Genomic DNA, 21,225 nt, shown 5'->3' on the forward strand with positions numbered 1-21,225 from the left:
TGCTCTGTTATCTCCAGCCCGCCATCAAATAATATCCTCTGTCCCTGAATTAAGAGCTCTGCATGGCGGCATCAAATATTTAAATGTTTTTTTTTTTTTTTATTCTTGCGCTCTCCCGTTCTTTTCCATAAACTTTAATAAAATGTAAAGTCACCGAGCTGAATTTTAAGATGCACAAAGTCTCATCAACGAAATGAATTTATAATTGGCTTCCGAGGATTTCAGGGTAGTTCTCGATGAAAATGTAGTCCTCCAGTGAATATTTCCGACGCCAAATGAGATTCAATTAAATAATGGGGTTACTCGCCTCTTCCTGCTGAACCTTTACCGAAATCTATTTCTGATGAGAAACACTTTCACTTATTTCTCTTTTCAATAAAATGTTATCACATCTCAGTTATTCCAGTGTGGTTAATACTCCCATTAACTGGATACTTCTAAATCTATGTTATATGCGCAGGGATTGTGTTTTTTTGATCAAAATAATGCAGTAGCTGGATAGCAAATTGTATTGAACGGAAAATAACACTACTTGAATACCTTTAGCTTATTATATTGGAATGACGGACATGCAATTTTGCATGTCCTGTGCAGTGGGCGTTGCAATGGAAATGTATGTCTAGGTTCAGCTGATATGCTAAATCAGAATCAGTTGAAAAAGGATTTGTCATAGAGAAGCACTAGCTCATAACACTAGCTACTGCAGATAGAAGACGCCTCCTGTCACATAGTTATACTGAAGGAGATTACTGCTCAACCTCTCTGACTGACTGTGATTACTTAAGGGGTTGTCCAAGATAACTAATTGAAACTCGAACCCCCCCCCCCTTTCTACTTTCTGAATAATAATATAATTTCTCAAAAATGGATAATTAGGTATATCCCTTGGGCGATCATGTGACCACCTCAGGGACATTTTCTGATTATCCAGTGACTCAGTTTCCCCATTTTCAGAAACAGATTGTCACTATTACTCCCTTCCAATCCACCCCATTATACTTGCCCTTCACGTTTCTTCCGGCGAGACTCCCCCCTTTCCTCTGTAATGATTCTGCAAGGTGCGTGCTCTTCTCCGCTGTGCACGCCGGTAATTCACCTCTTCTGCGCTTCAACGCATGTGTGAACTATACCCTAAGGGCTCATTCACACTGGGCAAGAGGGGGCGGATTTTGGTGCTGAATCCATGTCATAATCCACCCCTCACAATGGAGGTCTATGTAGATCGCTAGTTTACTTCCGTGTGCGACATGTTGCCGCTCACGGAAAAGAGAAGTGAGTGTGAAGGTTGTAAATATATGATCACAAAAACATTGTTATCCTTAAAATTAAATGCAGAATAATTACTTACATTTGAAACTGGATACATAACAAGATGGCCTCTAGGGGGTGCTCAGGTGTAGCTTTCAATCATGTGGAGAATCACATGGCAAGAAGCCACACCCACAGGTACTACATCACAGAAACCACATGGCAAGAAGCTACATCACTTCCTGGAGGTAGTACCCTGGAGAGATGTCACAGGAAGCAGAAACCTTGACCAACCAATCACAGCTTGCTCTTGTTTACTTCCTGCATGTGGATATAAAAACCTGCACATTCTGTAATAAAGGTCTCTTTGTGTGCACTGCTCAGACTAAGAAAGAGTTTCTTATACCACACATTTCGTGTGGTATGAAATTTCAAAGATAGCAACTTAGTCTTTGAATTTGGCCAACCATTGTCACTCACAAGTTAGCTGCTGAACAGGTGACCAAAAAAGGCCCTGTTTCTCACATGAGCTGCCCTTTCTTCAGGTGGATTCCGTGGCTGATTCAGCCTCAGTGTCCACCTCGCAGCTGCACCCTCTGGACTAGGCCCATTCATTTGGGCCTACTTCGGAGCAGGAAGCCGCACCAGGCGCATTTTGGCCCTATTCTGACGCAGCTTCCTGCGTCACAATCAAGAAACAAATTCGCCTGTCTGCTCCCCGTGTGAACTAGCCCCAAGATGTCAGATTTGTCATTTTAAAGCTAAACTGTGGTATGGAGAAGAGAGTAAAAAAAATACATGAAAACGGTGATGTATTCTATTTCATCATATCATCTGTTTTTCGTTTACGACAACTGACTTACCTGTGACTTGAGATTTCTGGACTGAACATTTTGTAAGCGTACTCCCTTTAGTTCCTATTTTCAGTAGATTTATGTGTGGAGTATTTTACACTCTTTTAGTTTTTTTCCCTTCCCAAGGAAGCTGTAAGTTACCAGGCTTCAAGTGTTTTAAAGGAGTACCCAAAGACAATAAAGAAGGCCCGGCCACTGTAGATATATAACTGTGTGACTTACAATGGGCATAAATAAACATCAGGCTGCATAGTCTGTAAAACCCAGCGAGCCCTATTGTGAGCTGCTTCCAGATTCCTCTACCTCCCTGTCTATGAAAATGGTATAGTGAGATTTACACATATTTAAATTCTACTTTCGATGTATTTCTCCTACCCAAACGTGTCGCTTTGAGCGGCGTTTTGCTTGCTTTCAACTTGTTAGGAAGCATTAATATTTAATGTTCGGGTTTAGCAGTTCCCTGTTGCTTTTTTTTTACATATTAATATTCACACCTAAAATATGAAAGCCATGTCATGTATTTTCTAAGTTTGATGAATGTTCTAAAAGATCTTAAGAATGTGGGATGGTTCTCGAGTAATGTGAATATAATTATAGGGTTGTGTTGCTTTCCTTGTAAGAAAGACCAGATATTGCTTAGGCTAGGTTCACATCTGCATTCGGGCCATTCCGTTCCCATACCCGCATGAAATATGCAGAGAGAAAAGTCCTTCAAGCAGCACTTTTTTCTCTACATTTTTTGTGCGGAAACAGAGTGGACACCATACTGACCCATTATAGTCTATGGCAGGGGTGCTCACACTTTTTCAGCATGCGAGCTACTTATACAATGACCATGTCAAAATGATCTGCTACCCACTTCAAAAATGCAAAACAGAAATTTATTTAGAAAAAACAAGTATTTTTTTTTATACATGTACAATATACAGTATGCTGGTGTACCTTACATAACTGAATGAACCCATTTTGTTAATACAACTCTGTACATTTTTGTCATTACCGCACTCTGATGACTTGCACTGAATGGAATCAGCCAGGGATGCATAGTCCGGACAGTCGCTACCAGGCTAACCTGGCAACTCGGTAGCTTGCAAGAGTTTTGCACTGGTTTTACGCACATGAGTGGTCACCCATGTGCCAGAAAAGGTCAGGTGTGAGGATGTCTGATAGGCTGACTTCTATTTTTTTATGTCACATGATCGACCCATACTTCCTTTGCAATCGACCAGTAGATCGCGATTGACATATTGGGCATCCCTGGTCTATGGGGTTTGTGGGTTTCCTAAGGTAACCACTTTTTTAGGGTAAGTTCACAAGGGGTTTTATGGATCGGAACCTGAGGCGGAGGCGAGACCGGGTAGCTGCAACTGAAAGCCAGTGCATGTCGCTTCTTTTTTCCATGAGCTAGAAGAAACGGCTCCCATTGATTTCAATGGGAGCTGTCTTTTTGGTCAGGGTTTTGAGGTGGATACGGCTTCAAAACCCTGACCAAAAAGCGCAGTGTGAACTTACCCTTATTTGCATAGGTTTCCATTCGGCGCGTGCCCAAGCAGACTCCCGGAACGCAGATGTGAACCGGTTGCCTGTCTGCATTATGCACCCTGCCAAGTACCCAGACTTCCAAAGCAACTCCTTTTTTTTCCTCCATAAAGAGGTACTATATGTATGTATTTCCCCTGAGAACGTACATACTTGCCAACATTTCTGTTGTCCGAACCAGGATATTTAATGGGGTTGTCCCATTACAGACTCTTATCTCCTATCCACAAGATAGTGGTTAAGTACCACATTGCTGGAGATCCAACTGCTGGATCCACCAATGATCGGGAGTATGGGGGGCCCAAAAGTCCCCTATATCCTTCCTATGAATGAAATGCTCCATTTACTGCTATGGGCCTGTTAGGACTGCAGTTTCTGGCAGCGTATTGAAGTGAATGGAGTGTGGATATATGGACCCGACAGGGCTTACCCTGGCTCATTGTTGGCTCATTTTGGGAAATTATCTTGGAAAAACGAGGACTGTATTGATGTATGCAGGCGGCTGCCTCCGCTGTTGGGATGTCATGTCTGCCATATAGGGGTGTAGGTGCCATGTGCACACTTCCAGGTACAAAGATTTAAAGTATATTGACCCTAACTAGTGTTGTTGGCTAAGAAGAGCTGATTGTTGGGTTCTGCTGACTTACATTTCTTTGTATGCTTGTTGGGATGTATGTTTTATGTTTGAATACAAAATGGAAAAAGCATAGCTTCAACTTTACTGGAGAGACCTGTGTTACCATGGACAGTGCTTGGATGAGAATGCTCAACCAGGCAGGAAATGTTATGTTCTGAGCAGTAACAAAGCCACACTTCCAGTTTTACCTGATCCACAAGCTATCCATGGCTATACACATCATTCCTTCAGAACTTGTCAATTCTCTATCTCTCCTATGTCTAGCTTTTATGGCCCAGCCATGTTCTGTTTATGTGACTTCAGCAATGATGTGCCGTCTTGACCAGTTAGGTGACCATTCTGTCTCTGTGAAACTTAGCTCGTTGTTGTGTTTTCTGTGAAAAATTTGTGTATAGGATACATACAGATGAACTGGCCATCGGCCTCACAACTATGTAGCCCAATTCCAAGGGGGGTGCTTGGAGGACAACGTACACAGTAGATGGTTGGCTAAATCCACCAAAAAAGGTCTATTGTCTATGATCTGCATATTATCTGATCTGCTTAGGCAGTGCTGACAAACTGACATGGGCAACCGCCTTTCATCCAAATTGGCAGTTTACCAATTTTCAACATGCCTGGAAAAAGAAAATCTAATTTGTCGCAAACAACGAGAGCTATGACTGTAGCCAGCAGTCACAGAGTTCTCCTCAAGCAGACCTGAGAGGGATCATCGACGCCAACAACACACTCATGATATGGAGTCCCAGCGAGCTACTGAGATGCTGGAACAATCACGGGCAAAATGCGAGGAACGAGTTCAGCAGCAGGCCAGCTTGAGAGCTGCCGAAATGCCGGAGCAGGCGGATCATCAACGCCAACAACACGCTCATTATATGGCGTCCCAGCGAGTTGCTGAGATACCGGAACAATCACAGGCGCAGCGCGAGGAACAAGTTCAGCAGCAGGACAGCTTGAGAGCTGCCGAAATGCCGGAGCAGGCGAACCATCGATAGCAGCAATTTGCTGAATATAGACTGATCATCGACGCCAACAACCCACAGGCAGAGCCTAGTCTGACATCAATGCTGACAATATTGACTCTTGACCACTATTTGAATGTGACTCTCAATGAACACAAGTTTGGCGACCCATGCCTTTATATGGATGTCTGGCCCTGCCAAAAATGGCCAATAGTCATCCAATGTTCATGGCCCGTTTTAGTGTAACCCAGCTATGCTATGCTGTGCCTGAAACGTGCCCTTTGTCATATTATCCTGTTAGGATTTTAACCTTGTGCCATTAAATAAAACCGAATATTATATTCTCGGCTGTTGGTCTGTTCTGTGCTGAGCCATTGTCGACTGTGTGCAAAAAAAAAAGAAAAAAAGTTCAAAGAAAGGAGCTTTCCAGGAGCACAAACGTATTTTTTTTTCCTTCCTTGCTCATTTTCTACAAAGAAACAGATGCTAAAATGTTCAAGTACATCTGTGCTGGATTTGGCTACAGTGAAGTAATGCAAGTAAATGATTCAATTATCCAATCTGTGGGGCTGAAAAATAACACAAGCACATAACATTTATACTACTATTTTGGCTGAAAGACAAAGATAAAGGGGCCATATCTGAGTTTGTGTCTTTTGAAGTCTTGCCTTAGAGGGGAAGTTACATCCATATTGCCAAATCCAATGCCAATTCCTTTCCATATCAGGCCGTTACCTGTTGAAGAATCTTGTGTGAGTTCACGCCGTTATTTACTGGGGTCAAGGTCTCGCTATATTTCTGGTTAATCAATACAGACTTGGTCTCATTGTATCTAATGAGCATCATAAATGGTTACATAAGGAGCTTAGTGTGTAACAATAGTTTATTACTTTTGTAATGACCTTTTATCATTCTTTACATTCAGGTATGCTCAATAGGGTTGAGACGATCTTGACTTTTCAGGATCGATTTTTAAAATCCGATTTCCGATCATTTTTCATTCGAACCCGATCTCAATCCCAATTCCGATCCCAATGCAAGTCAATGGGATTTTTTTTATGAATCGGAGATCTGATTTTAAAAGCAATCCTATTCACTATACAGCATGGAATCTAAGAATTGAACGCTTTAATTGTTAGAATCCACGCTGTGTAGTGAATCACTAAGTAGCCAGAGGATTTTTTTTTTTAAAATCCTCTGGCTACTTAGTCCCCCCTGGTGTCCACTTACCTGCAGACATGGCTGCTCCGGTGCCCGGTGTTGTTCTTCGCCTCGCTGCCGCTCCACGCTGCTCTTCTCTCCTCGCTGCCCCTTGCCTCGCGGGTTAGGAGAGTGTGGGCGGGTACTGGGAGGGGAGACGTCACGTCTCCCCACCCTGTACCCGCCCACACTCTCCTAAGCCACAAGCCCCGCCTTCCTAGCTCTTTAAACACTAACCTGGGAGGCGGGGGCAGTGAGGCGAGAAGAGCAGTGTGGAGCGGCAGCGAGGCGAAGAACACCGGGACCGGAGCAGCCATCTCTGGAGGTAAGTAGCTACTACAGATGTTACTTTAGTCTCCCATTACAATGAATGGAGGTAGCCGTCGTGCAGGGGGTTAAGGCTGTGTGCCGGCTGCTTCCATTCATTCCTATGGAACCACAGCGGAGCCTTCACACTGAGTATACACTATATACTCAGTGTGAAGGCTAAGCAAAGCATTGTGGGAAATACTACCGATCTCGATCCCACCTAAAAAGATTGTGTTCGGAATTCCGATCGCGATCGTGAAATTTTCTCGATCGCCGATTGGAATCTGATCTTTTCCGAACACGATTGCTCAACCCTAATTCTCACGCGTTTGGGATCCACTGCAGATATTCCATCTGGTTTTACATTTATAAAATCTTCAGCGTGGCTGAAGGTGTTTTCCAGAATTAAATGATTAAATAAGACCTTTGTCTCATTTCATAGAACTTGTAATTCCGGACCAATTTGCAATGCGCTTAAATTAAAAATGGGGCTGCTTCTGGCCTGAAACACCTTTGTTTCTGCCGCTAGGTGTCTCCCTTCTAGCTAATTTGTAGTTCACCTCCTTGTTACTAGGGAAGTTCGTCCTTAAATACTGTGATTTCATCTTCCTTATCCAGTGTCAGACTGGGAAGTCAAGGGTCCACCAGTGGAATTAATTCTAAGGGTTCATTGCCCACAGCCAGGAAGTGGTTGCACCAATTTATGGACAAACTCTTTTACAGTCTTTCATTGGTTTCACATCGCTGTATTAGGTCATTACTTACCTGTCTGCTCCTCGTCCTGCTCCATCGGTCCAGGCACTCTGTTATGACTCAGAAGCAGGACAAGGTCGGGGAAGTCAACTGGATCGCAGTTCCAGGGAGAAATGGCTGCTTCACTTACAGATGACTGTTCGCAGCCTCCTCTTCCCTCTTCAGCCTCCAATGGGCCCTGTGCACTGCACATCATGTTGTGATGATGTGCATGGGGGCTCCCCGGAGGCTGAAGGGGAAGACCACAGGGAGAGGGGATGGGTAAGTTAATAGGGGCCTTTATTGGAACCCTATTATGATCAGGTAGTACCCCCAAATGACACTGGGCCAGTGGGGGATTTGCTGTTGGGCCAGTGCGAGCATGTGCTCATTTAATGAATGGGGGGGGGGGGGGACTGTTCTTTTCTCTCTTCACACGGTAAATGGAGAGGGGAGGGGCTGATTCTCCTCACAGCCTGCATACATGTCTGCAAACTGATCACAACCAAGATCATAGATAGCATGTGGCACATGGAGGACCCCTTGCATATTTTGCATTGGAGCTCAAGAGCATCAAGTTTCGTACAGGTGCACAATTCCTCTATCCTCTACCTCCAGACCGCTCTTCTTTGCAACATTGCCGAAATCACAGAACAGTCGCCTCTACCCACAATATACAGTAAATCTATATATTTTATGCATCATTTAATAAATTTATAAAAGAGCATCCCAAGTCTGAGTGTCCGGGACTGAATAGACTTTGGTAGTAATACTCAGCGTGGTAACAATTGTTCATTGGACAAGACAATTCTTTTAGAATAAAGGCTGCTGATCACTTTGTCATCGCCCTAAAGGTTATAAACATGCTGCTTCCGATGGTAATGGGAGTGTAACTAATAATTACATTTTATTATGGAGATGATGTGTCATTTACTACGATGTTATTCTTAGAAGTGAGGAAGAGGTGTAGACGGAGATGAACTCTGCTCCTCATGAGAATTTATGGACAGCTGAGACCTGTCAATGCAGCTGCTAAAGCGGCTATATTATCTGAAGCGGGCGATTCCAATATTTTCGACAGTTTTAATTAAATATAATTGCAAGGGTAAAACCCTGTGTGCCCATTAAAACCCTGCCTACTTCCTGTGACAGATAGTGGGGATTTTATTCATGAAAGGTTACACGTTTTATACAATCCGTTTAAAGGGGTCCTATCATTAAAACTTTTTTTTTTTTTTTTGTCCCTAACACATAGGAATTAAGAAAAGGTATGAAAGGCTATTTGTCTCCTACCTTTTAGATGTCTTCTCAGCGCCGCCGTTCAGTATAAATCGTGATTTTTCGTAGATATGCAAATGAGTTCTCTCGCAGCACTGGGGGCGGGCCCCAATGCTGCAAGAGAACTCTCCAGGGCTGCCTCCATCTTCTTCAGGAACAGGCTCGCTTCGGGTCTTCTTCTAGCTTCAAACTTCTAGGCCTCTGGCAGCCAATTTCGCATGCCTGCCAGCCACAAGAAAGTGGCCGCTTACAATACTGTGTAAGTGGCCATTTTCTTGTGGCCGGCGGGCATGCACATTCGGCTTTGCCCTAGGCCTAGAAGTTTGAAGCCAACCCCTGGAAGAAGACGCGAAGAGAGCCCGTTCCTGAAGAAGATGGAGGCGGTGCTGAAGATTTCTCTTGCAGCATTGGGGCCCGCCCCCAGTGCTGCGAGAGAACTCATTTGCATACCGACGAAAACCTGGATTTATATCGAACGGTGGCGCGGAGAAGACATCTAAAGGTAGGAGAAGAATAGCCTTTCTTAAAGCTATTCCTACGTGTTGGGGACAAAAAATTGAGTTTTAATGATAGGATCCCTATACAATATATTTAGAAATTGTGTTAATTTTTTATTTATTTTTTTAATATAGTTTTTAATTTTTCCATGTGTTTTCTTTTCATCCCAGGTGACCCCTGTACTATATCTTCCCAAATGGAACTGGAAGAAGCGTTCCGATTATATTCTATATATAAGGAGGAGGGACTCAGCATTCACGGTAAACCATTGTCTCTTTTCTAGTTTGCTACATAGATGACATTTTGTCCAGAATACTTGGCGGCTATGTAGGGCAGCTTTATGTTGCAGTTTCCTCTGCTGTCCTTGAAAGGCAATCTACATTCATGGTGTGATTGAAAAACTGTCCTTGCTTGACTTTATTTTTCTCTCGTTCATAGTTGCAACAAGGGATGAATTCCAGTATATTGCTCACCGCACCGACCATGACATAAGATCTTTTTTTGTTTCATTGCGCAATGTCTGTCTTTGCACAGTACAATGGTGTAGCCCATAGATGTGCCCTGTGTAATTCATCCCAAATAAATGGGACTAAACATGGTGCTGGACATGTCATTTGCATCATGTGACTCTCGATCTTCCATTTGTTTTGGGGGTTTCATATACAGGACATATCTCTGGGTCCGCTAAATACGGTCAACCATTTTAAAAAGGTAGTAACACTACTGGGAGTACCACTTTTTGCACCTTGGTCTCATTCAAGTCTGAGTCTGTCATAGTCAGTGTCCACATTTTTGTTCTTGGTTTCAGAAGACGTTATCCTGTGATCCCTGGACCAGACTCTATACTTTTAATAAATCTTGTAAATTTAGTCTACACACAATAGTGATAGTGATCCTATGGCAGCCAGGGAACTAAATGACTCCCTTCTTATGCACTTTAAAGGGGTCTGTCCATCAATTTATGTGATCCAACAGTCTTGGAGGGATCTATACAGTGTGGGTTAGTGTCACACCAATAGCACTGGTTTTGTTTAACTTCACCAGTGACAAATTTTTTACCTCATCACTGAACATTATGTTCTGTGTAAACTGAGGGTCCTTTTCCAATTTTTGTTTTGCCCATTCTGCAAATTGAGTGTGCCGATCTGGGTCATGCTCTTTGAGATGCTGCAGCTTCTGGAGTTTGTCAGGCCCCGTTCACATGGGGCGCGGAATGGAGAGAGAAGCTGCATCAGAATAGGGCCAAAATGCGCCTGCCACGACTGTCACGGCTTCGGACAGTCGAGGCTTCCCGCTCCGGATTAGGCCCAAGTGAATGGGTGCTATGTCGGGGCTGAATCAGTCGCGGAGTCCGCCTGAAGAAGGGGCAGCTCACTTTTTTTTTTTTTTTTTTTTTTCGTGAGCAGGAACATGCTGCTCACGAAAAAAAAGTAAGCTAGCAGTCTACATTGACCTCTATTGTGAGGAGGCGGATTAGGACGTGGATTTAGCGCCAAAATCTCTTGCTCCATGTGAGTTGCATGGGAGATGGGTGGTCTCGTAGGGTGTCTTGCATTGAAATCTGATGCAATGACCTGGGTACTGTGTTCACCAGACATCAACACAATTTCTATCCGCTCCTCACGTGTCAACCTCTGCGACATGTCAATGGCTGTGAGCCAAGAGAAAATTGTTAAAACTCATGAAAGAATAAAGTTACGTTAAAACCAAGCACACCATTGTTTTTCTTGTGACATTTTCAACAAGTTTAATGTGTCACATGACCCTCTTCCCATTGGAGAAAAAAACTAAAGTTGGATCTAAATTGGCCGAGTTAAAAATGGCTGCCATGGTCACCATCCACCTTGAATAGTTTCTCCCCTCCCATAGGCTAATGTGCCACAAACAAGAAGCTGAGAGGTGACTATAGCGTGTTCATTGTTTTGACCAGGAGTATATTGGGAAAGATTTTAAAAAATGTTTTGGTTTTTTTTTAGTGTAGGAACAATTCATTATCCTTACAACACACGGGCGAGCTCGGAGCCTGTTTTTCTGCCACACATCTTTTATGTTATTTGCAGAGAGACGATTTATTCTTTGCTTTTGGCATTGTTCAACATCTGCTGCATATGTAATTACTACTGTTCATGTTCTGCAGACAAGTCTCCTCTCCACGGTTTTGCTCCTTTCAGTGTGCAACACAAAGAAATGTACACAATGGAGGCGATTTATCAGTAGTGTTGTAGGATGCCTGAACATATCGGTCACTAAAGGAGGTGCAACTACTCTTCTCCATCTGTAGCTTGGGCCTAAGACGGCTCATAAAATCTCACCGCTTTTAGTAACACTGACGACACTTGGCCCAGACGTTCAGCTGTAGACTCTTCTTTTGTCTTCACACTTCTTAAAATTCAACCTGGATAAAGTTCATCATCTTTCCCCCCCTTCTTGCTTTGTCCCCTTACCTGACCTGTCGGTCACAGTTGGCTCCACTCTTACCAGTCTCAAAAGTCCAATGCCTCGGGGTAATCTTTGGATCTTCCCTGTCTTTCAAGGCACACATACAAACTCTTAAAGGGATCCTATCATTGGATACCCTTTTTTTCTGACTAACACGTAGGAATAGCATTAAGAAAGGCTGTTCTTCTCCTACCTTTAGATATCTTCTCCGTGCTGTCATTCGGTATAAATCTGGGTTTTCTTCAGTATGCAAATGAGTTCTCTTCCAGCCCCGGGGGCGGTTACCAGCGCTCAAACAGCAGTAGGGGCGTGCCCAATGCTGCGAGAGAACTCTCCAGCGCCGCCTCCATCTTCTTCTGGAATGCTCTCTCCCTGTGTCATCTTCCGTCCTGGGTTTCAATCTTCTGGGCCTCGGGAAGAGCCGACTGCCCAGGCCACAAGAAAATGGCCGCTTACACAGTAAGCTGGTGTAAACGGCCATTTTCTTGTGGCCCAAGCATGCGCATTCGGCTCTGCCTGAGACCCGAGGCCTAGGAGATTGAAACGCAGGATGGAAGAAGACAGAGGGAGAGGCCGTTCCAGACAAAGATGGAGGCAGCGCTGGAGAGTTCTCTCGCATCATTGGGGACGGCCCCAGTGCTGTTTGAGTGCTGTGGACCGCCCCCAGTGCTGCGAGAGAACTCATTTGCATACTGAAGAAAACCCGGATTTCTACCAAACTGCAGCACGGAGAAGACATGTAAAGGTAGGAAAAGAATAGCCTTTCTTAAGGCTATTCCTATGTGTTATTGAGGAAAAAAAGTGGATTCAGTGATAGGATCCCTTTAACTAACTACCTCTTGAAACCTAAACCTCAAAAAAATCTTTTGTATCTGCTCCCTTCTCACCCCATAATTTACAAAAAAAAATAAAAATCTGGTCCTTACCCTGATCATATCTCGCCTATACTAATTCAAAATCCTTCTCTGTGCCCCCCCCCCCACCAAAAAAAAAATAAAAATATCTTGCTTCCCTCTAATCCATCCTTAAAGGGATTGTGTTGCTTTTTTTTATTTTATTATTTTTATTGCATACCAACAGGAGGTCCTAAATATTTCATCTAAGGACCCCATATTGTGTACTGCCTGGGCCCAGTACATATGATCGCTCCTAGGGCCATATGTCAACCCCTAATGATCATATATGTATAACCTATCCTAAGAATAGATCATAAAAATAAATAAGCCCAGACAAGCGGGTAATCCATCTCTCCTCTCAGTATTCTTCAGCCTCTCCCATTTGCCAATCCCTTCAATGGCTATCCATTGCCCAATAAATTGAATATATTAGTTACGACATACAAAGACCTCCAGAACCTGTCCCTTCCATACATCTCTGACCTGATCTCCCACTAGCACTTATATATAATTTTTGATTCTCACAGTCCCGTTTTTTGCTCTGCTCTTAAACTCTCTTCACATAAACACCTCTAATACATCTCCCCCGTGCATCCCCCATAGTCTGGGACTCGCCGCCACCATACAGAAGTTCGTCACCCACAATCGCTACCTTCCAATGCAACCTGAAACTCTTGAGTATAAAACACTCAGTAAAGCTGCTGCCACTATGCCACTATATGAGCAGCTGTTACCCTCACTTATAGTATAAACCTACTTTCCCGAATAAATTGTATACCTGTGGATAGGGGCCTATTTTCTTTTAGTATCAGGTTATCCATTGTGTTAGTTTTGTGTTTGTTGTACTCGTTGTATTTGTACTATGTAGCTAATCCCCTTCACAAATGTACATGAAGTTAATGGTGCTATATAAGTGGTGGTCATATAATGAATGTAAATGTTATGTTGCTATTATTATAACAATATAACCATAATAATACAAATATATTACTATGGACCTCAAGAAATGGCTCCGCATCGGGACCACCTGCCTAATACTGTTGGTCACTTTTGTGTCCCTAAAGCTGCTATGAGTGATCCCATCACCTCTATTTTGAGGTGTGGCCCCATGACTTTTTTTTTTTTTTTTCCCTTTAGCACATTGATCTGTCGGATTGAGATCCGAAGAATCTTTACAATGTGTTACATTATCCTGCTGAAAGAGGCCTTTGTTATAAATGCCACTGCCATGCTATACCGTAAGCCTCTAATTGTGTATTGTATATTCTGGATTCTGTAAGGCTGACATATATGTATATATATTTTTTTGTTTTTTAGTATTTCCAAGCATACCAGAAAAGCCGGGCCTGCCTTGTCCAGGAGAAGACAGTAAGTAATGTTTAAGTGGGAAATGCCCTTACTGACTTCAGTATTGTGTAAATGAGCTTTTCTCCATACAAAAAAAACCCCCCTATCCTCTGTAGATTTACATGGAAAAGGTAGCTTAGTCTTATAAGTGGAGAAGGAAACTGATTTCTTTAATAAGATGTATTATAAACTTTGTTATATTCACCTGTACTATTCATTTATGGAAAGGTTGTTATAAATTGGGACATACACTTTAACCTCTGTTCTCATCACATTTTTATGTCCCCTGCAAGAAATGTATGTTTTGGGTCATTTTCCTACTGGAAGACCCGGCCATAACCCATTTTTAATGTCCTGGCGAAGAGAAGGAGGTTGGTACATGGCTCCATCCATTCTGCCATTGATACAGTGAAGTAGTCCTGTGCCTTTAGCAGAGAAACATCCCCAAAACGTAATGTTTCCACCTCCATGCTTGGCAGTGGGGACGGTGTTCTTTGGGGTATAGGCAGCATTTCTCTTCCTCCAAACACGGAGAGTTGAGTTAATGCTAATGAGCTAAATTTTTGTCTCCTCTGACCCCAGCCCCTTCTCCCAATCACTCTCAGAAACATCCAGGTGTTCATTGGCAGACTTCAGATGGGCCTGCACATGTGTCTTCTTGAGCAGGGGGGACCTTGCGGGCACTGTAGGATTTTAATCCATTACGGTGTAATGTGTTACCAATGGTTTTCATGGTGACTTGAGATCATTAACAAGTTCCCCCCATGTAGTCTTAGGCTGATCTCTCACCTTCTTCTTGATCAAGGACACCCCACGAGGTGAGATTTTGCATAGAGCCCCAGATCGATGTCGATTGACAATCATTTAGAATTTCTTCCATTTTCTTACTATTGCCCCAACAGTTGTCTCCTTCTCACCCAGCGTCTTATTTATCGTTTTGTAGCCCATTCCAGCCTTGTACAGGTCTATGATCATCTCCTTGACACCCCTAAGGGGGCAGTCACACGGAGGAAGTTGGCGTTGATTCTGGCACGATAACTCGCGGTAGAATTGGCACTGAAAAAAAAAAAGCCCACAAAACCGCCCATTGACTTCAATGGGTTCTGTTTTCCGCGTGGAACACATTGAAATCAATGGGAGGCGCTTTTTTCATATTTTTTTTTCAGCACTGATTCTGCCGCGAGTTCATCTAGTCCTAATCCATGGCAGAAAACAGTTACTGAATGCCGATACTCAACTGGGAGCCGGAAAATTAATAGCAATTCCTCTTCATTGTCCACTATGTGATAGGCCCCTAATACAACAAAAATATCACACAGGAGAACTGCTATAAAATACTTGCGATAAAATGTGCTATGATAAATACCGCCAACTGTGAGAATGATGGTCCACATTTACTAAGACTGTAAACCAAATCAAATCAAATAGGCTTTATTGGCACGTCCGAATAGATATTTGGCATTGCCAAAGCTAGTAAAGTGTGTGTGTGTGGGGGGGATTTGGAGTCGAGGGGGAAAGTATGGGGGGGGGGTGATTTGGGGTATAACAGTCCATGGAGTCTCGTCTTCCTCTTAGTTGGTGGCCGCTATATGGGGGAGTGATTTGGGGTATAACAGTCCGCGGGGTCTCATCTTCCTCGTTTGGTGACAGCTGGACACGTATTGGGCAGCGATCTCCACAGTGGTCTCCTCTTCTCCCAGTAGGATGTAGAGTTTCCTCTTCTCATCTGCAGATATGAAGTCTGGGATGTGGGCAGAGAGTCTTTGGAGGTAGACGGCCCTCACAGCTGAGTATTTGGTGCCGTGTAGCAGGAAATGGGCCTCGTCTTCTAGGGCCCCCTGGTCACAGTGCTGGCACAGTCTGTTCTCCCGTGGCTTGTACGTCTGCCTGTGTCGCCCCGTCTCCATCTCCAGGTTGTCGGCGCTCAGTCTGATCCGGCTCAGGGTCTGTCTGTGTTTGGGGTGGGGTATTCTCTCCAGGTAGGTGGCCATGGTGTAGTCCCTTTGCAGTGACTGGTACACAGTGAGTTACTTGGAGTTATTTATTGCACTTCTCCATTCCTCGATGTACCGCTCTTTGTCTCTCTCAATGACTCCTTTTATTTGAGCCTTGTTCAGGGCATGTTGGGGGTTTTGGCTTGGCAGATGGCTGATGCTTGGTTGGAGGGTATCAGGTTTTCTCTGGGCTCTGTGGCTCAGCCAGGCTTGGTGGTGGTAAGAGCCAGGACTGCTGCCCTGTATGTGAGTCCAGAATGATAGCGCCCTCTTCTGCATGGTGAGCCATAGGGGGAGTCTGCCTAGCTCTGCCCTGCAGGCCATGTTGGAGGTGCTGCGATGGACATGGAGCAGGTATTTGCAGAACTCCAGGTGGAAGGTCTCTATTGGGCTGGAATCCCACTTTGACTGGTCTGGGTAGGTGGCTGGGCCCCAAACCTCACTGCCCTAGAGAAGGATGGGAGCGATGACTGCGTCAAATATCTTCAGCCAGACCCTCACCGGTGGTTTGAGGTGGTACAGTTGTCTTCTGATGGCGTAGAAGGTTCTGCAGGCTTTTCCTTTCAGGGTTTCTATTGCTGCTTTGAAGCTTCCTGATTGGTTGAGCTCCAGCCCCAGGTAGGTGTAGCTGTTGGTTTTCTCCAGTGTGGAGCCGTTAAGTGTGAATTGTGGGGTGGGGGCTTTATTGTGGTCCTTCTTCTGAAATACCATGACTTTGGTCTTCTTCTGGTTGATGGGTAGGGCCCATGTGGTACTGAATTTTTCCAGCACTGACAGGCTTTCTTAAACTTATGCTAGGTTCACTAGTATTTGGCTTTCCATTCCTCGGGTCCGCTTGGAGAGAGTCCGTGAAACAGAAACCTAATCTGCTTAAAAAGCAGTTACCTGCAGAAACCACGGACCCAATAGACTATAATGGGAGCCACCCAGTTTTCCCACCTGAATTTGTCAAGCGGATTTGGGAATGGAATCCCTGAACGTTGAGCAGGCGGAGGTGTGAACCTATCCTTAAATGGGCAGGCTGACAATACAGCAGTTTTAACACAGTGACTGATGCTGGTTGTAATAAATGCAATAAATTGATGCAATAAATCTGTTGTATCTGTAGACTATTTAGTCTGTTCTTATTACCTATTTATTGGCCAGAATTTTATGCCTTTGGTGCACGTTGTTGCATTTTACGTAACACCTTCGTATCCCAAAAGCCATACCTACCTGAAAATTTTATCTCAAACTAGAATCGCTAATATATGCCACATTTTGCCATATATTATGCCAGGGGTGAGCCATAACCACAATAGTAAACTCGCCCTGTGTGTGTACTGGACCTCTGTGGTTTCTTTTTCTATAATAGACAATCTGTATTCTACCACTAAACACCATTATTGCTGGGCACAGAAGGATTCCCATGACAGTCGGTGCCTAATGAAGATTTAGCTGATCTTCCGTCCTGGCCAGAGAGAGGGACCAATGAGGATCATGTCACTTTTTAGATGAAATATTACATTGCAATACATAAGTGTGTATTACAATATATTATGGAATATTGCATAGTCAGGTCCCATAGTGAGGGAAAAAAAGAAAGATACAGGTTGTAAAAAAAAAAAAAAAAAAAAAAATTGCTCAGAGATCACTAAGCTAAGTTTGCCAGAATTTTTCCTTAATTTAAAACAAAAAATTGGCCTAACTACTTGCACAATGTTTATTATGTTCTTTTAGACTTTGTGTTTCACTCACTTTAGCAGTAACGGGGTATGACTTGGGGTGAGTTCACACTACTGGTATTTAATGTCCGTTGCTCCCATCCGTCATAGGACTGATGATAGAGCTCTCCATCTCATGACTGTTGCATTCACTTTCCATGCGAATAACTTGATGGCAGCTTTCTTCTGACTGTATGCAAGTAAACAAACATGACTGAAAAAAGTGTTGTGTTTTTTACATTATAGTCATAGGGAACAGATGCAGTTGGATGGAGCAAAGCACCCCCATGTTTGCAATTGTTTTTAATCCCGGTGGTCAGAGTCCGACCAGTCTTCAAGTTCTCACATATTTCTGATATTGAACAACAGACCTTTAGCTTTAGTTATATAGATCTAATTTGTTTTTTTTCCCCCCGCTCTTGAGGTTGTACACCTGCTCCATTCCCTCCTACTGACCGCAGCTGTACCCTACAAATTGCTGCCGCCTGCTTTCCCCATAGTGGTGTACACCGGTTCTTATCTCAGGGAGGCTTGCCCTTGTACAAAGGACCATTAATGTCAAGTCCTATTGAATCTCACGACTACATATTTGGGGAAAGAATGTAACAAACCTATCAACATTTTACAACGATTTTCTTTGATACTTTGAGCAGGTGCAAGCGATGTCATCCTGACTAGTATCTGATATCTTCATTACTGTGCAATTGGCCTTGTGTCTGAAGAAGCATGAGATTAGACCGCTACTATACATGGGGTGTAGCGAAATCCTGGAAGCTCCACATCAGCAGTTAGTGCAGCATAAAATGGATACTTGACTACTCCCAGCCCTCCATATTGGAAGCCCATTGCTCATTCCCTTTGGTGCTAGCTCTGGCTGAAGTGCAGAGGCTTGATACGGGCAATCACTGGCCTCCGCGGTCACATGGTCAGTATTGGTGACACCTGCAGTAGAAGTAGAGCTTTCCATCACTGCTCCCCCCCCCCCACCTTATTGTTTGTTACTTTCTGTATTGACTATGTATACTATACCTCCCTCTATCAGTACAACCTTCTCTCTGCTTCTGAGAAGACTGTTCACCTGTTTTCTCTCTTTCTGCTTTGTCCTATGATGCCTCAGTATGGTATCACATGGGCAGCTAGAGACAGTACCATTTCTACCTGCTGGCAGGGCAGTGTATGTATCCTCTCCTCTATATTCTCTGACGTATGCTAAGAGTCTATAAATATAGTTAGGAGACTGCACTGAGTGACACATAGACCCCTCAATGGGCACCTTGTCCAGCTAAATTATTAATTTATCCTCAAATTTTTTTTAAGCAAAAAATTGCTTTTCCAAATTTTATGGGGAATTCACACTGCCATTACTAATGGACATTAGTAACAGTATTGTGTACTCCCCTCTACTTTCAGATGTAGGGAATTTTATTTATTTATTTTTTCCAGAAAGCAACACCACCTACATTTCACAACTCCCCCTTCCATTTTCACAGACCCATAAGCGTGCAAGACTGAGACAAGGTAATGGGTCTGCGTGCTGTCCATCCCCCCTCCCCTCATTGTTTTGTACATGGGTAGAAAAATGGTTCGTGTGAAAGGGCCCTATAGCTAATAAAGAACCTGACTAAAATGCATGGTAAAAATATTCCTCAATATTCAAAAGACTGCTGCCCCCAAAAAACCCAAATCCCCTCCAGACCATTCATATTGCCTGTCTGGAAATCCTTGATAAGCATTTGTAACAAAAACCCATTGACTTTTTATAGGTGTTGTAAACTTTGTATTGTAGGTTGTCCCTGGTAGGAATCGCCTTCCATCTTCGCTTGTTGTTTTGTAAAGTGACTTGTATAAAGTTTGTAATGATATATAGTATCTTATAGGATTATTATAGTATCTATGTTATGTGATTATTATAGTATCTATGTTATCTGATTATTATAGTATCTATCTTATCTGATTATTTGGTAGTCTTGTTGCTTTGGCGGGCTTATCCCCAACTACAGACTTGTACAGAACAAGAGCTCCAGCCTACTGCCTTCATGAATATCCGTCTACTCAGCATCTTCTGCCTGACATATCTGAGATTTATGTGGCCTATCTGGGTGATCATCCTGTGGATAGTCCTTTAGTCTGGGCCTAGCGCAGGATCCGGCTGCCTAATCTGCTTCTAATTTACAGTAATAGCCGCACGCCCGGCATTTAGGCATCTCGTTCATGAGCAGGCCCATCAACATGTCTGCTAATGCAGCTTTGTGGGAACAAAGCGTCATTAATAATGGATCTAATTTGATCCTTTTACCATAAATAACATGCCGGCTACTTTATATAGTCCTATGTCTATTGTGGAGAGGATACCGGATCAAAAGATGCCGAATTTATGGGATTTTTAGATTACCATGTATATTTGTTTTTGTTATTTCCTTTATTAAAATGACGTTCCAGCAGTGTCTTGGTTAACCCGCGCCGCTTCTTTTCAGCCTTGTGCACATTTTATTATTTTTCTTTGTATATCACCGGCATCCCAAGGCCTTTAGAGGAGAAAAAAACCCAACACATTGATTGCAAATAATTTCCATGCAAATGACAAGGAATAACAATGTTGTGCAAACATAGGGCTGCATCTCTGCAGAGGCGGAGGAGGAAGGCAGCAGTTTGGTCTAGGCAGAGTCTGCTGCGTTGTTTTTGTAAAAGGGACAAATTGTTGGTATTTAGCCCCTCCGTATTCTATGATATTTTGTTCAGCCTATACACAACTCTCTGTATGATGAAAGTGTACGTCTCATGAAAAAAAATGGATATTGGATATTCTTTGGGGGAAAAAAAAATCTCAGATCCGTCACCGTCTGTTCATTGAAAAACAGAAGTTTCTTCCAAACACAATGAGGAGAATTTGGCAAACTGGATTATTGTTAGGATAGGTCATCAATATTAGGGCTGCCGAGGTCCCGGGTGTGTCTGTATCGGGGTAGCGTGGCTCCTGGTAATAGACTTCACCTGAGCAACATGGTGCCTGGATGTGAGGGGGGTCCCAAATGTCAGACCCTCACAGATATCTTATATTGATGGCCTATTCTAAGGATAGAACATCAATGGAAGAAACTGGACAATCCCTTTAATTAGATACATGGTTACATATTCATAGGAATCAATCACTTGGTTTGTAATGAATTGGAAAATATTTAGGGCTAGTTCACATGGGGGCAGGTGGGGCGGATTTTGGCACCGGGGAGCCGCATCACTCTTGGGTCAAAACCCGCCTGCCATGACCATCGTTGTCGCGGCTTCTCCCTCCGGAGACGGCACAAATGAATGGGCCGACACTGGAGGTTGCTTCTGCCTGAAGAAAGGGCAGCTTGCTTCTTTTTTCCGCTGGCGGCAACATGCCGATATCGGGAAAAAAGAATGCTAGTGATCTCCATAGACCACTATTGTATGGAGGTGGATTTTGAGGCGAAATCCGCTGTCAAAATCGGCCTCCTTGCCCCGTGTGAACTAGCCCTTACTGCTTCCCTCTGACCATGACGGTCAGTCATTTACAAAGGAGTTTGGAGTTGGGCTGTGGAACAATACAGGAGTCTGAGTCGCTGCTTTG

General features: G+C 43.5%; 2 protein-coding genes across 2 annotated transcripts in view; both read left to right on the plus strand.

Annotated features, from left to right (window-relative positions):
• The window catches only part of PRKCZ (protein kinase C zeta), a 168,059-nt gene that overhangs the window by 34,914 nt on the left and 111,920 nt on the right, over window positions 1-21,225 (plus strand). The window contains exons 4-5 of the mRNA XM_075279628.1: window positions 9,428-9,517; window positions 13,910-13,960. Coding sequence (XP_075135729.1) covers window positions 9,428-9,517; window positions 13,910-13,960 — 141 coding nt within the window. The remainder of the gene's footprint in view (window positions 1-9,427; window positions 9,518-13,909; window positions 13,961-21,225) is intronic.
• The window catches only part of SKI (SKI proto-oncogene), a 307,129-nt gene continuing 302,671 nt past the window's right edge, over window positions 16,768-21,225 (plus strand). The window contains exon 1 of the mRNA XM_075279626.1: window positions 16,768-16,777. The gene's annotated coding sequence lies outside the window, so the exon portion shown is untranslated. The remainder of the gene's footprint in view (window positions 16,778-21,225) is intronic.

The sequence above is a fragment of the Leptodactylus fuscus genome, chromosome 6 (assembly GCF_031893055.1).
Source record: "Leptodactylus fuscus isolate aLepFus1 chromosome 6, aLepFus1.hap2, whole genome shotgun sequence".
Taxonomy (NCBI): domain Eukaryota; kingdom Metazoa; phylum Chordata; class Amphibia; order Anura; family Leptodactylidae; genus Leptodactylus; species Leptodactylus fuscus.